The sequence below is a fragment of the Vigna unguiculata genome, chromosome 4, assembly GCF_037176805.1.
Source record: "Vigna unguiculata cultivar grain cowpea cultivar isolate G323 ecotype 2 chromosome 4, ASM3717680v1, whole genome shotgun sequence".
NCBI classification, from domain to species: Eukaryota; Viridiplantae; Streptophyta; class Magnoliopsida; order Fabales; family Fabaceae; genus Vigna; species Vigna unguiculata.
The window spans coordinates 48,457,014-48,472,029 of record NC_140795.1 but is presented as its reverse complement, the minus strand read 5'-3'; the positions used below and the strand labels follow the sequence as shown (position 1 = coordinate 48,472,029).

The following is a 15,016-nucleotide window of genomic DNA, read 5'->3' as shown; positions in this document are numbered from 1 at the left end:
ATTTGGCACTCTTGAGTTAATGCTCACTTAATAAACCTCATAATACTTTAAAATTCTAGTTCTTGGCTTAAGAGTGTCAAATTAGTTCAATTTAAATATTTTGCAAAAATAAATTCCTAACTACATACAACAACTAAGACTTTTCATGCTTATTGCACCAAAACGTGTTGAAATCTTTTATCTCAGCCAATATCATCAACCTCACAATTTCAATTCTCATTCCAATCCTAATATCAAATTAGACATACGAAGACAAATTCTACATTCAACAATACTTATCATATAAAACCCTAAATCCAATACACAACAGAAACATGAAATCATAAATCAATCCTATTTTCAGTAGCAACTACTATAAAAAATCTCAATTTGGTCATTCAACCACAATTTTAAGTTGTAGATTCAACAATCAAAATAAGTACTCAAATAATAACTAAAATTAGTTTTCATCACCTTAGCCAAAAACATTTTCCTCAAACAATGATTCTCTTAAATACCAAAATCGCACATGATCCCATAAACAAACAGGAAAAGCCATGATTAGAATTCTAAGATACCATTAAGATCATATAGCAATAGAGAGTCACCAAAGAGCAACCTTAGTCACGTGCATGGCTTTAGAGCCACATCACTCTAGGGTTCAAAACCTAAAAAATGGCACAATTGTGACTTACTCTATTTGACTATTTGATCGGGTGCTTGCGTAAAGTTCCTCACAAATATTACAATTGCGGTTCTTGATTGCTAAAAAAATGAAGAACAAGTGAGATAAGTTAGGAAGAGTTTAAAAAGTTTGATTGTAAAAAAACGGTGATTCGATAAAAATGAACTCTAGTAATTAAAACATTTATATAACTTAACCACTTTAAAATATTAATTAAAATATTGTAGTGTTGTATTTTTAATAAAACCATTCATACTCTTATATCCTTTTACAGGCATCACATAAATTAAAATATATTTTTTTCTTCAATTCAAAAAGTAAAAGTGATTTTTTTCCTTCCTAATTTTAAAGACTTGAAGTATAATTAAACTTTTTAAAAATTTGTAGATGTTGAAATTTCATGATGCCTTAGATACATTTGAAAACTAATTTCTGAAATATAAAGCATTGAATATATTGTAGAAATTAATTTTTCAGATTTATTAAATGGGGTTCTTCAATGTTCAAAAATTTAACTAACCTTTAAGAGTTATTGACTAAAATGAGGTACAGTGTAGGAGAGGGAATTTGATATTAAAAATAAAATGATATTTTCCTCAATATAATACATCTTTCTCCAACATATTCACACGCATCAATAAAAATACATAACTCATTTTTTTTTTTACCAATATATCAAATTAACCTTAATTATTTCCAATTTAAAAAATCTCACTGCCAATTAATACAATATGTATTATATATTACATAAAATTATAAAATGTTTTTTAAAAAAAGTCGATAATTTATTTTAAAACACGTCTTATAACAAATATCATTTGTTAAAATAAAAGTAAAATGTAAAAAGAAAATAAAAGACCCTTTCCTAGATGAGGAGATATAAAATAAGAAAAGAAATAAAAATAATTTAGTATTTTAATAAACAAAAACTTTTTTCCAATGGAATCGAAAGGGCTTATTTATAAGGGTTAAATATGTTTTTGGTCCCTCAAGTTTCAGCGAAATTTGGAATTAGTCCCTCATCAAAACTTTTGACCAATTTAGTCCTTCATCTTTTAAAATGTGTGAATTTAGTCATTTTAATCAAATTTTGTTAAGTTTATCTGACGTTTCAAGCGCATTTCATGATAGTATTTAAATTATTTACATTGTTTGACATATTTTTGCTTCAATGTTAACTTAAATACTATCATAAAATGTGTTTGAAACGTCAAATAAACTTAACAAAATTTGGTTAAAAGGACTAAATTCATGCATTTTAAAAGATGAAGGACTAAATTAGTATAAAGTTTTGATGAGGGACTAATTCCAAAATTCACTGAAACTTGAGGGACCAAAAACATATTTAACCCTATTTATAATAGACATAGATGCACATATGGTATTGAATATAATATTATATAACAAAATTAAAATTAAACAAATCAGGCAGGGCATTTGGTCTAGTGGTATGATTCTCGCTTTGGGTGCGAGAGGTCCCGAGTTCGATTCTCGGAATGCCCCAAATTTTTTTTTTTCATTTTTTTTATTATCATACTTTTAGGTTTTCAATTTGCATTTTAATTCATGAATTATTTTATTGCTAAGTCTTGCACTAACCCATTTTTGCTAAAAAAGTTAAAAAGTTGGTAGGACTTGGTTGAATTTCAGTGCTGAATTTAATGCCATTTAATTGTTGTATTTTCGAGTCATGAATTTCAACAAATTCTTTTGTTTTGGTTCTTTTACAACATAATAAAGGGAATATGAATGGTGAGTTACTTATAAAACAAAAAGTTAAAGTTATTTAAAAGTCAAATTTATGTGTATAAGCTATATGTCAAACTTTATGATTTTGAAAAAGTTTACTATTGAAGTATGTTTAGATGACATAAAATTTAGGATCTTGAATCATAAAAAATATATATTTTATCTTAGGAACATTAACAACTAAATAAAATATTAATAAAGTATGGGTGTTAAAAGAATGTTAAATGAAAGAAGATTGCAATAACGTAAGAGTGATGTGATAAAAGACGAAGACGAAAATATAAATAAATATTTTATTGGTGACTGAAATGAAAAGAAAAAGAATTAAGGGTTAAAAGTAAAAATTCAAAAGTTTAAAGCTTCGAGCCAAAAAATAATGCACTTGTGAATCCTTATATGCAATTATACAATGATCATTTGTGGCTTAACAAATAAAATCAAAATGTTAAATACAAATTTACGGGGGACTAAAGTAGAAAAGAAAGATAAAAACATAATTCAGAAATTTATTTGGGCCAAAAGTTTGTTTAATCATTAAATCAATGGTAATTTTGTTTTGCAAATTCAATCTCACATGTTTTTATCTTTTATTTTATTTTCAAAACGAGAAGAAAATTTGTTTCCATGGGATCAACTAAAACTTTCATTCCTTCCTTATTTATTACTTTAATCTGTAATAGTTAAATAATATGAAAATTGAGAAAAAAAAAATCTTGTTATGGTTGATTAAAGATGAAATACCAAAAAAAGAAAATCTACATAAATAATAAAGAAATAAAAATACACATATAAAGAGTGAAAGTAGGGTATTAAGATAATACCTAAATTAATCATTTCATTACACTTTTTGTTTTTCTCTCCGCCGCTGAGTTGCTCTCATCTTTTCACGCATTTGTTTCGTATTCAGGTAAATAAACTTTTTTTGTTGATCTTGTCTCTAATAATCTATTACCTCATAATCTTTTACTCTTTTTTTATTTATTTCATACTTGATTTTGATGAACCCTAAATTATTTCTCTTAATTTGTTAATTTTTTATTGATTTGAGTTCTATATATCATAATTGATTGTCTTTCTCTAATTTTTTGTAATGGTTATATATAATCAATTTTTGTTGGCGATATATTTGGATTATAGTTATAAGTTAGGGATAATATACTACTGTTAACTTTTATCCCTTCTTACTATATTTTTTTTCTTAGTGAATTAAAAAATCTTAGAATAAATTTTAGTATTTTTTTTTTCTTTATAATTAACAACCTACAAATTCACTTTATTTTTTTGTTATTTCTCTCTTCCTTCTGTATCTACTTCTTTGTGTTTCATAAAATTTAGTTAGGTGAGAAATTAATATTAGAGGATATAAATATAGTACATAAGGAAAAAATACAATATGTTTGGTTAGGATAAAATCATTGAATAAGAACAAGTGGGTTTGACATATAATGTGTGATGCTGTGGAAATTGCATAGTAATTTGGTTTTATGTGAGTGGTTAGATAAAAAGATAGGAGAAACACTAGATTGTAATTAAAAAAATTTAATTTTTTTTCTTCTTTTTTTCTCGAGTTTGTTTTTTTTTTTCATTGTTAAATTGAACAAATTTCTACACATATATTTAGTTTATTCTTTCTAATAAAACAAAACATATATAACAATTCAATAAAGTAAACTACTTTCTTTCATCTCTTTCTTTTCTTTAGTTGGAATGCCACCTAACATAACATCAATTATCTAAATTAATCAGGGTGAAATATATTTTTATCCATTATGTGTTTTACTAAAATTTTATTTTGGCTCATATGATTTTTAATAAAATTCATTTATTTTAATGTATCAAATTTGTTTCATTGTTATCTTTTTAAAATAGTTATCATTTATGACAAATAAATGAGTATTTATAACATTCTCTATAAAGTAATCTAGTGAAAAAAATACATCATCTTCTTGTTGGATAAAATGATGCACAATTCTCCGACTATTATATCAAACACATGAGTTAATGCGAGCTCAACCCTCGCACTTGTCGAAGACCTTTGAGCTCCATCTTGTAAGAGCAAATATGAAAACATTGTGCACTTGTTGTTGCCGTGTATCACCAACTCTGCAATGCACCTATAACTCCAACCACCACGAGCTCCACCTCGTTGAAAAACAAAGACGCTAACCATCACGGGTCAGCCACCACACCAGGTCTTGTCGTCCAACGGAAACCACGAGAGCAAATCCACAAACTCAGCAACTACCAGACCTCCAAGTGAACACCAAGCAATCCCAGGTCCATGAGATACATCGCACGGACAACCAGAGTAGATTTGTAAACAACAAAGAACCCCATCCACGAACCAGTTGCAAATTCACCAACACGATGCTGACACTATCCTTCTATCAAATTTCTCATTGCGACTTCAACAACTAAGGATGATTTTCCAACAAGGAATTAATATTTTCTAATGTGGAAGATCAGACTAAGCTCCAACCATAGAAGGATACACACAAATAACTCTTGATACCACTTGTTGAGAAAAACTCATCAATTAAAAATATTATCGTCTTTACCCCCAAAAATCACCTTATGAACACAGAAATAAGATAAACACAAGGATACACACAAATATAACATGAAAAATTCAAATACGGGAAAAAGATCACAGGCGTTGTCCAAAGACAATTGGAGAATAATCACTATGTGCAAATTTTTACAACACGCACAAACTACACTCTTGACTCTTTAAAGTACATTCACACTTTCCAAAGCAAAAATTTAACTATATCTCATATCACCATACTACAAGAGTATAAGAAAAATCAAACATTAACTCAAAGTGTCTTTGACTAAACATCATGTACTTAGATCTATTATATAGTCACTATTACTCACTTCCTAACAATGTGAAACTTTTCAAGATGTATTATTTTCATCGGCCTAAAAAATCTACATAAAAATTAACAAATTCAACGCTTCATTTGTGTCTCAAATAGGTGTTAATATCTCTTGATTGACTTCATACTTGTAGTTGTACTTCACATATAGGCATAAAGTATCTTTGTTATTAACATCCATTTCTTTTACTAATGACACTAAGTTTAACATACATTGTAAAGAATGTTTTAATATGCCTTGTCATAATTTTCATTAAAATTCTCAACTTTACTTTTATGCTTATTAAATGATCTTACAAATTAAATAATGAATTTGTGTCTTGTATGTTAAAGTAGCTTATTTGAAACATCCACATTTAGTTGCTTAATACTATAATGTTTATATGTTTGTTGAATGGATAATAGGTACATGTATTTTAATTGTCGGTTTGTTGATACGGTAAAATGTAACCCACAAATATAAGTTACTCACAAGTTATTATTAATAAATTTTATTCAAGCATTTTTTTTAGACCTATGAAATTGTAATTCTTTTTAAGAAGATTATATTTTTTAAAACTTATATTATGTGATAAAACGAATTTAAATATTTAAGAAAATCAAATATTTGTTCATTAATATTTGATTATATAATTTTATTTGAATTATACATTGAAATTATTATTTTTATATGAGTTTAATTTTAAAATTCTAATTTAAGATTAAAAAATATTTATAAATATTCATGAGTATTTATGTATATAAAAAAAAATTGTTTTTGATATCTGACTTGTACCTAAAGTAACAAAATAACTTTTATAAATGGAATAGGGAAAAAATAAATACCCATACTAATGTCTTTGATCAATTTATCTTTAAATGATATTAATTAAGAATGACAAAAAAAAACTTTTATATGGGTATTGTTTGTTTTAATTATCAACTTATTTCTAATCTATAACATATTGTTAGTGATTTCTTTTTTGAATACATTTTTATAGCAGGCAATCAAAATAAATAAAGAAAACAATAATAATTGATAATTATTTAAAATACAACTTTATAAATTTATAATTTTTATTTATATTTATGAAATCAATTTTTTTTCAAGACGGTTAATTTATTTAAATTTACATTTTAGGGAAAACCTATTTATCCCAATAATTTACAATACAACTTTATTCATACTTTAAGATTTTCGTTTAAGTTTCTCTTTTGAAAAAGAAACCTTAAATAATTTTATCAAACGTCTTAAACTGATAAAAATGATCTCTTTCGTTAGGAGAATTCTGAGATAAAAAAATGACAAAAAAACAAAAATAAAGATTTTGAAGAGACAAAACATTGAAACAAGTCTTAGTAAAATAAAAACAAGGAAACAAATTTGATCAAGGTAATTTCATCTTACAAAATAACCAATTTTTTCACATTCCCTTTGTGTGAGGACAAAGATGGCGTGAAAATAAAGCGTGTAGTGTTTTTGTTATGTACTCTCGCGAGTTTCTCTCTCTCTCTCTCTGAACGCAACACAGCACACCATGAAACGTTAAAATATCATTCTGGTTCTGTGACAAAGACAATCTCATCCCTCACTCATTCCACCATCTGTAATATTTCGTTGAGTCTTGTGCAGCAATAATGAAAATCAACAGTACCAAGAAAGAAAAAAAAATTGGCAATGAACTTAATCTGTCACCATCTCGAGAATCCTCGATATTTTCAAACACATTCCATAACTAGAAAATTTCCCTCTCTACTATTTCTCTCTCACTCTACTTAATAATGTAGCTTTCATTGCAGTACTAGTACTTTTTTTAAATTACTTGATTATTTCTATTTGTTGAAGGATAAAGTTTCAATATTTATATATGTATTTTTCAAATTTATAATACCCCACAATTTCATTCTTCTTTCTCAGGTCAATACGGTATTAAGGATTCTTCAGGTATTCTCTTCTCTTTGTATTTATTGTCCGTTCTTTTGATCATATAAAAAAAATTACTACACTAAAGGTTTTACTGTTTTTTTTTTCCTTGTCTGTTCCTTTTGTTGTTTGGTAATAATTTATTGTTGTTTTTCTTTAGTGGGTATTGTTCTTGCTTCTAAGTTCTAAATCCCCATTTTGAGTTATTTTCATTCTTTCTTTCATTTCTTGTAACCTAAAGCCCTAGAAATGTGAGTGTGTAGAAATGTGGACGTGTGATGATTGCGGTTTTTTTTTTTTTAACATGTCTTTTGGTGTTCTTTTTTTCAGAGTAGGTTGATTTTTGTCGAGAAAAATTTGATCTTTTTCAAATGGGCACGGATGAAAGCGACAGCATGGCACCAGGTTCATCTCCTGTGCAAGAAAGTGTGAGCGTGGTTCGAGGTTCAGAGCAGGCGAAGGAGGTTGGGGAAGTTGTTGGGGGTTTGAGAAGTGAGGAGGGGTGCGGTGGGGTTGCTGTGAATGGGGGTGGGTTTTCTAGCATTGAAAACCAAGGTTTGGGTGATGAAGGGGTTGTTGTTAACGTTGTCAATAATAGTAATGTATTGGAGGCCAAGGTTTCGGTTGTGAGTGGAAATGATTGTCAAGTTTTGACTGATTCTGAGGTGAATGGGATGTCCCCTTGGCTGGGAATGCAAGAAAGTGATATGAGCACAGTGTTTTCTGGTGACGGAACTGAGAAGCTGGATTATGATTATGCATCTGAGAAGATGGACTATATGTTTGCTTCTGAGATGGAAGAGACTGCTGTTTTGAGTTTGGATGGATCGGTTGGGGATGGTGGAGAGCATGGAAGTGAAGGAGGCAAGAGTGGTGAGGAAGGAAAATATGAAGCTTGTGATGCCGATAATGTCACTCTTGCTTCGGAGAGTAGAGTTGCAGAAGTTCCTGTTTTGAGTGGGGATAGTGTGGTAGAGGCTGGTGCTGAACACACAATAGAGAGGAAGGAAGGTGAAGACTGTGATGGGAACATAGGGGTGGCAGCTGCTGTCATGAGTGTGCAAAGTTTGTTAGGGGTTGATGGTGATGACAGAAGAGAAGAGGATAAAAGTGAAGAGGGAGGTAAAGATGAAGATTGTGATGGGAATGATGTGATTACTACTTCTGAGAGTGGACCAGTAGAAGCTGCTGTTTTGATTGTGGATAGGTCAGTAGGAGTTGGCAAAGATGTAAGAGAAGAAGATATCGGTGGAGAGGAAGATGGTGATGGGAATGTTGTGACTGTGACTTCTGATAGTAGGGTAGCAGAAGCTGCTGTTTCGGGTGTGGATGCTTTTGTGGGACTTGGCAAGGAAGATAGAAGAGAAAAGGGTATCAGTGAAGAGGAAGGTGGAGACCAAGACCGTGATGGGAATGTTGTGACCATTTCTTCTGAGAGTAGAGTAGCAGAAGCTGCTGTTTTGAGTGTTGATAGTTTTGTAGGAATTGGAGGGCAAGAAAGAAGAGAAGAGAATATACGTGAAGAGGAGGGCAAAGATGAAGACATTGTTGCTGTTGCTTCCGAGAGTAAAGCTGCAGAAGCTGATGCTTTAAGGGTGGATAATTTGATAAATGTTGGTGGGGAAGATACATCAGGTGAAGACCGTGATGGGAATATTCTGACTCTTGCTTCTCAGAGTGAAGTTGCAAAAGCTGCTGATCTTAGTGGGGATAGTGTGGTAGCTATCGGTGTGAATGACAAAACAGTGGAGGAGTGTGAAGACGGAGGAAAGAAAGCAGAATGTGGTGGGAACATTGTGAATATTACTTCTGAGAATGGAGTAGAAGATGCTGCTGTTTTGAGTGTGGATGGTTCAAAAGTGGTTGGTGTTGGCAGTGAAGAAGTAGAAAAAGACAAAGATTGTTCTGAGAACATTGTGACTGTAGAGGTTCCAATTGCAGAGACAAGTGAGAACATGGATGTGGATGTGGAGGAGTTGAGTGATGAAGGGTATGGTTATGCTGTTGGTGATTTTGTTTGGGGTCAAGCTGAGAGCCAACTTTGGTGGCCTGGCCGGATTTATGACCCATCTGATGCATCCGACGCTGCATTGAAGCTGAAACAAAAGAACAGACTTCTGGTTGCCTACTTTGGGCATGGAACCTTTGCGTGGTGTCATCCATCACAGTTAAAGCGTTTTGAGGATAGCTTTGATGATATGGTTAAACAGAGTAGCTGCATCGATTTCACCAATGCAGTGCAAGAAGCTGCAAGTGAAGTCGGAAGGCTTCTTTCTATGAAGCTGAGTCGTTTAGTCGTTGACAAGAAAACAGGTTCTGAATCTGAATCTGAATCTAAATCTACTCTCCTACAGGGGAAAAATTCTGGAATCAAGGAAGGTGTTGTTGTACCAGAAACTGGCATAGATAGACTTTTATATAGTCAATTTGAGCCAGCAGAATTACTTTCTCATGTGAATCGAATTGCACGAATTATTGATAGTGGTAGTAGTATTATGGAGCTGGAGATCTTAAAGGCTAGACTTTCTGCATATTATCTGTCAAAAGGGCATAGATTACCTGATTTTATGGATACCCAGCTGGTGCATGGAGTTGAAGATAGTCTAATGGATGAAACAGTTGCTGTAGAGAACATTAAAAGTACCGTGGAAGCCCCGACTCAAGGACCATTTGATGAACTGGGTCATTCTCCAGGGCTTTCAGGGAACATATCGAACCATGTTAGAAAGCAGAAAAGCATTGCTGAGATTATGAGGGAGGACAAAGATGTTATGGTGGAAGCAATTGGCTCAAATGGTGGAAAGAAGAGAAAAGGTGGTGAGGATGGTGTGTCATCTAAACCTGTTCAGAAGAAAAAAGAGTTGCTGCTTCTAGACACTGATGAAGATGTGTCGAGTGCTGAACATTCTGCCAAGGAAAACAGTGGTAGCATTGGCTCATGGATGCAGTCAAAGGAGAAGAAAGAAGTTTCAGATGAAGGGAAGAGCGAAGAACGAAGCAGGAAGAGTGGTTTGTCTAGAGAAAGGAAGAAAAGTAAGTACTTGTCCCCTCCTTTCACTGCTCCAATCAGGGGGCAAAGAGAGGAAAGTATTGAAGCAGAATCCATTACAGTATCCAGAAAAGTTAAAGCATCTCAGACAAGTGCAGTGGCTGCTGTTCTGCAATATCCTCCAGTTTATATGGGGAGGTTTTTTGATAGCTCAAGTTACCAAACTGAAGAAGATGATGGGAAAATGGTTATTGATCCAAAGAAAATCCAAGGTCATGTGGAGGAAGTTCTGTTCCAAGTCCGTAATGCAGCTATTAGTCCTCAAATTCGTAGGGAAGGCACTTCTCTTGACCAATTTGTTGACTTCACTTTTGCATTCAGAAGTTCATTATATTCTGAAGGATCTTTACGTGATGTGTACGAGAAGAATGAGCCTGGAAGGAAAAGAAAGAAGCCAGAATCTGAAGAATCACTGAAACAAAAATCTGGTACAAAGAAGAAAAGAAAGGAAAGTGGTTCAGGTAAGAAGGATGCTGCTGGTGAAAATGCTGAAGGTGCTGTTCTTGTTGTTTCATTTTGCCCAGGAACATCTACGCCTTCAAGATCTGAACTTATCTCAGTGTATAGTAAGTTTGGAGCTCTGAATGAAGCAGAAACAGATATGTTCTGCAATGACTACACAGCTAGAGTGTGCTTCCTGAGAACCTTTGATGCTGAAAATGCATTCAACCATTCTAAAAGCAATAACCCTTTTGGATCTTCTGATGTAACTTTTCAGCTCGAGTATTACTCTGAAGGATCAAAGTCTGAACAAGATGGTGAAAAATCAAAGAACACACCTTTGCTAGCAGCTACACCACCATCGGTTGGTGAAGCATCGAGATTGATCTTTATCCAGAAGAAGCTTCAGGGTCTGACTTTGATTCTTGAAGCATCATCAGGTGACAAATCTCCCGATTTGATGGCTAAACTACAGAGTGAGGTGAAGGCTCTTCTGGAGGATGTCAACCAAATGGTTGAAGCTTCTCTGTTTTAGTCATTATTTAGCAATGATTAGGGTAGGTTTTGTGACAATATGCCCTTCTTTTTTGGTTTTGTCGTTGTCTGAGGCCCCTTTTTGGTTGACCTTGGCCTAGCTTTATTTGACATAAAGTTAGTTGGTATAGTTTGATGCGGGTCATGACATTTGGTATTAATTTTATGGACATCGACATCTTTAGACTTTTCATTCTCATGGTAGTAATAATCAAACAGCTTTTTACTTATAAAAAGGTTATTCTATTCCGTTCTGATTATTTTCGTTTGGTTCGACACTTTTTATGAAGTGTGTTGGTAATTGATAGAAGCTTCGAATGTTCTGATGCAAAATTTTCATCAGATTCTTAAGCTGCTATTTAAAACCCAACCATCTCTATCTATCTATATCATATTTTAACAATGTTTTGTAATAAAAAGTCGAGACACGTGAAGTGAAGTGCAATGTTGCTTTTACACAATTCCTTGAAGAAAAAGATTATGGTTTTGGTAAAATAATGCCTGCATAACATTTAACAGCGATATAATAACAGCATCCAACTTACAGAATTACAAACACTTATGAACACAACATAGAAGATAAAAGGAACAAAGGGCAAAGAAGCACCAAAAGTAGGTTTTTCTGTTGTTGTTTCCACTACTTAATCTTGAATGGTATTCCATTTTTTTTTCTTATAACCAAATACGCAATGGTAATCTATCTTCAATGTCTGGTGTATCAAAATATCAGTCATCAACAGGGTCCTGGGGAGTTTCATCAGGTTTGCGTTTGATAGTAAGCACAGGGCATTCAGCATGCTTCCAACAAAATTCACTCACAGTGCCAACAAAAACCCTGCAGAAGACGTTAAACATAATTCCTCAACAACACATCTCAAACTAAATTAAATTCTAGGAACTTTAATGCACTCCAAATCTCAGCATTTTTAACAAATAAGCAATTGGGGCATACTTTTGAAAAGGGCCAAGACCTCGGCTACCCACAACCAGAAAATCTGGCCTTAGTCGTGTCACTTCATGACATATTACTTCTTTGGGATCACCCTGCATTATCCATGCTTGGCAGACCACCTATAAATACAACAAAGTTTAGCATGCGGAGAAGAGTGTTATAAATAGATCTAGTACATAATAAATTTCATCCCTGAAGTTGTAATCTCTTCTTAAATTATCCCTAAAGTAAAATAAACAACTCAAGTAATCCTAAAAGTACTAAAAAGCATGCTAAATATTGGGTTTTGAACCGTAAAATACATTAATTAAGGGACTAAAGTGATGAATAAAAGGGATTACTTAAATAGCAATTACTGAAGAAAAAGAGTATTAATTCAAAGACAAAGTTGATAGTTTATTCATTATCATGCACACCGTCACTGAATAAAATAAATTTAAGTAATATCTAATCAGATTTGATCATTTTTTAGGTCATCATATGTTCATGATTGGATGCGTGCCTAAACATATTTTACAGTGATAATTTGAAACCTATTTCACTTAGCATGTGATCTAAGAAAGAAGACAGGGACTAGATCATTCGGGAGTTCAATAGAAAACCATTACCCCAATTTCATGACACCTATTGACAAAGTATTCCAGCAGATGAATCCCTCTAATTCTATCTCTCTGGTTCATGTTCCTAAAATCTTCAGGTGATGCGTATATACTGTCTGTGTCATCAAAACCTAGAAAAAAAAAAAAGAGAGAATAAAAACAGCAGCACCATCAGATTACACGCTCCTTTCACTTCTCCTAGTACAACAAAACATAAACACCCCACTTCATTAGCTGCAAATTCAAAGAAAAAGGATCAAACAAATCACAAAACACCACCAATTATCATCATAGCATTCTCGAACTCAATCTATACTCAGTAAAATAAGGGCACAATCCTTTTCCTTTTTCAAATCACACATAAAAATAGTTAGAGCTAGAAATCAACATTTGATGAATGAAAACATCGTTCCTTTTAATCTATCCCGCCCAAGAAATAATCACGGCCAAGTCAGGTAGAACCATTATGTTTTCTTTTTCTGAATAATTAACATCAATTTTTTTTGTAGGAAACTCAGTTTCGTAGAACCAAAACTTGAGTTACTTTTTGCAAACTCAAGTTTACAAATTTTAATCCAAACTTACACTAAAAACTACAAGTAGATGATTTTAACTAAATACTCACATGATCGGTCCTAAGTTGAAGAATTGATTTTGAGTTAAAAACACTTTAATTAGCTTTCACATTCAAAAAAGAATATTTTATATTGAGTTTTACTACTAACCTAAAAATTAAAACAAATCACACACTTAACAATCAATCTCACTCAAAATCAAATTAGCAAAGGTTCAATTTCACCAATATTGGACCCACTCTAACAGAAATTCTAGGAATCACTTAAATCGAACCACCACTAACGTAACAATCTTCACACAATCAGCAAAGAACAATTAAAAAATAGAGAGGGTGAGAGAGAGAACCATCTTCATCAGGAACTTGAACGTGAAGAAAGAAAAGGTTGAACGCAGAAACGTTGTTACGAACAATCTTGTTGATGGTCCATTCGAAAGCCCCTCTGCTGCTGATCGAAGGGTGAGGGTAACCCTTGATGCTCGACTCGTTCACCGCCACCATCACCCGAGTCACCTCGTCCCCCATCTCTGAGTCAACTCGCTTCAACTCACTTCAACTCGCTTCGCTCTCTCCTTCTACTTTGACCTCGCGCTTATATTGAACGACCACAGAGGCGCCAGCGTGATTAACCACCCCTGCGCAGGGTAGTCAATTTCTATCCGATTTCGCTAAACTGCGCGCGGACCCTACTTCAAACACGGTGCGTCGTTTTCTTGTACGAGTGATAGTGGGCCCTGAGTCCTGGGCCACGAGTCGTGCTGTCCTTTCTTTTATTCCTGGGCCGGGGCCCGAAACATCGAGAACAGAGCAAAACGACAACTTTCACAAAATCACATGCAAAGAGTTAAAAGGAGATAAATTTTTCATGTTTTTTCATAAAATACTACCTCCTTTTAATTTTTAAAACCTAAATATTAATAGTTCATTTTTATAAATTAATTCCACTTTATGATTTAAAAAATTAAACCATGATAAAAAAATAAATGCATAACAAATAGTTGCTACTATTTTATAGAAAAATAACATATTCAACGCAAATATTTAAAATGTTTTCTTTGACAGAAAATAAGTTTAACACGTTTACGTTAACCATCGTTGAGCATATCCACGTGCATGTTGTATTATAATAATACAATACTTTGCGTCTAATATAAAAGTCAAATTAATTATTTTAAAAATTTAATTAAAGTACCCTTGTTTGTATTATCATAAAGTCACAGTGTTTTATAAAACCATAAGTTTATGATAATTGTTTTGAAAATTATATCCAAAATAATTTCTAGTCATGTAAAAAATGTAATAAAGTCCTTATACTTGTTGTATTAATAGTTAAATTTACATTCTTATTACTTAAATTTTTTATACACACATCTAACAAATACATCGCGTATTTGGACATTATTTCCCTGTTCTATTTATTAATAACAAAAACAATTTCCTATAAAACTACCATTTATTGATTATATTTTGCTATCTGCAAAACCTCTCCTTGTAATAACCAAAATTAACATAACCATGTATTTTTATGAATAATAAAAATGAAAATGTGATTTCTTTAGTTATAAAAATTTATTAAGTTAATTATCATACTATATAAATTAAAAATTACAAAAAAAAAACGATTATTTTATTGATAGATTTCATAAAACTGTATGCCTGTTGTTTTTAC

General features: G+C 32.2%; 2 protein-coding genes and 1 non-coding gene across 4 annotated transcripts; 2 read left to right on the top strand and 1 right to left on the bottom strand.

Annotated features, from left to right (window-relative positions):
- The first annotated feature begins 2,095 nt into the window (after positions 1-2,095).
- On the top strand, positions 2,096-2,167 carry TRNAP-UGG (transfer RNA proline (anticodon UGG)). The gene has a single exon. It is a non-coding gene; the product is annotated as a tRNA-Pro (tRNA).
- A 4,586-nt stretch (positions 2,168-6,753) lies between these two features.
- Positions 6,754-11,415, top strand: LOC114182210 (PWWP domain-containing protein 3-like). Of its 2 annotated transcripts, none has more exons than XM_028069025.2 (2): positions 6,754-7,219; positions 7,529-11,415. In XM_028069025.2, exon 2 carries the CDS (start codon positions 7,570-7,572, stop codon positions 11,221-11,223), a length of 3,654 nt encoding a protein of 1,217 aa, XP_027924826.2. In that variant the 5' UTR covers positions 6,754-7,219; positions 7,529-7,569; the 3' UTR covers positions 11,224-11,415. The 2 variants fall into 2 exon arrangements, with proteins under 2 accessions (XP_027924826.2, XP_027924827.2); XM_028069026.2 differs by lacking the exon at positions 6,754-7,219 and adding an exon at positions 7,292-7,449.
- A 291-nt stretch (positions 11,416-11,706) lies between these two features.
- On the bottom strand, positions 11,707-13,997 carry LOC114182703 (Adenine nucleotide alpha hydrolases-like superfamily protein). The gene is made up of 4 exons (XM_028069629.2): positions 13,695-13,997; positions 12,783-12,904; positions 12,175-12,293; positions 11,707-12,057 (listed from the first exon to the last, which is right to left on the bottom strand). Exons 1-4 carry the CDS (start codon positions 13,870-13,872, stop codon positions 11,949-11,951), a joined length of 528 nt encoding a protein of 175 aa, XP_027925430.1. The 5' UTR covers positions 13,873-13,997; the 3' UTR covers positions 11,707-11,948.
- Positions 13,998-15,016: the final 1,019 nt, after the last annotated feature.

Bases quoted from the DNA above. Each gene is read 5' to 3' on its own strand.
- LOC114182210 (XM_028069025.2), top strand. From the start codon at position 7,570: ATGGGCACGGATGAAAGCGACAGCATGGCACCAGGTTCATCTCCTGTG.
- LOC114182703 (XM_028069629.2), bottom strand. From the start codon at position 13,872: ATGGGGGACGAGGTGACTCGGGTGATGGTGGCGGTGAACGAGTCGAGC. The intron at 12,905-13,694 runs GTTCTCTCTCTC...TTTTTTTTCTAG, and splicing joins TCAAGTTCCTGATGAAGATG to GTTTTGATGACACAGACAGT. The intron at 12,058-12,174 runs GTATGCCCCAAT...CGTCTTCTGCAG, and splicing joins GGTCTTGGCCCTTTTCAAAA to GGTTTTTGTTGGCACTGTGA.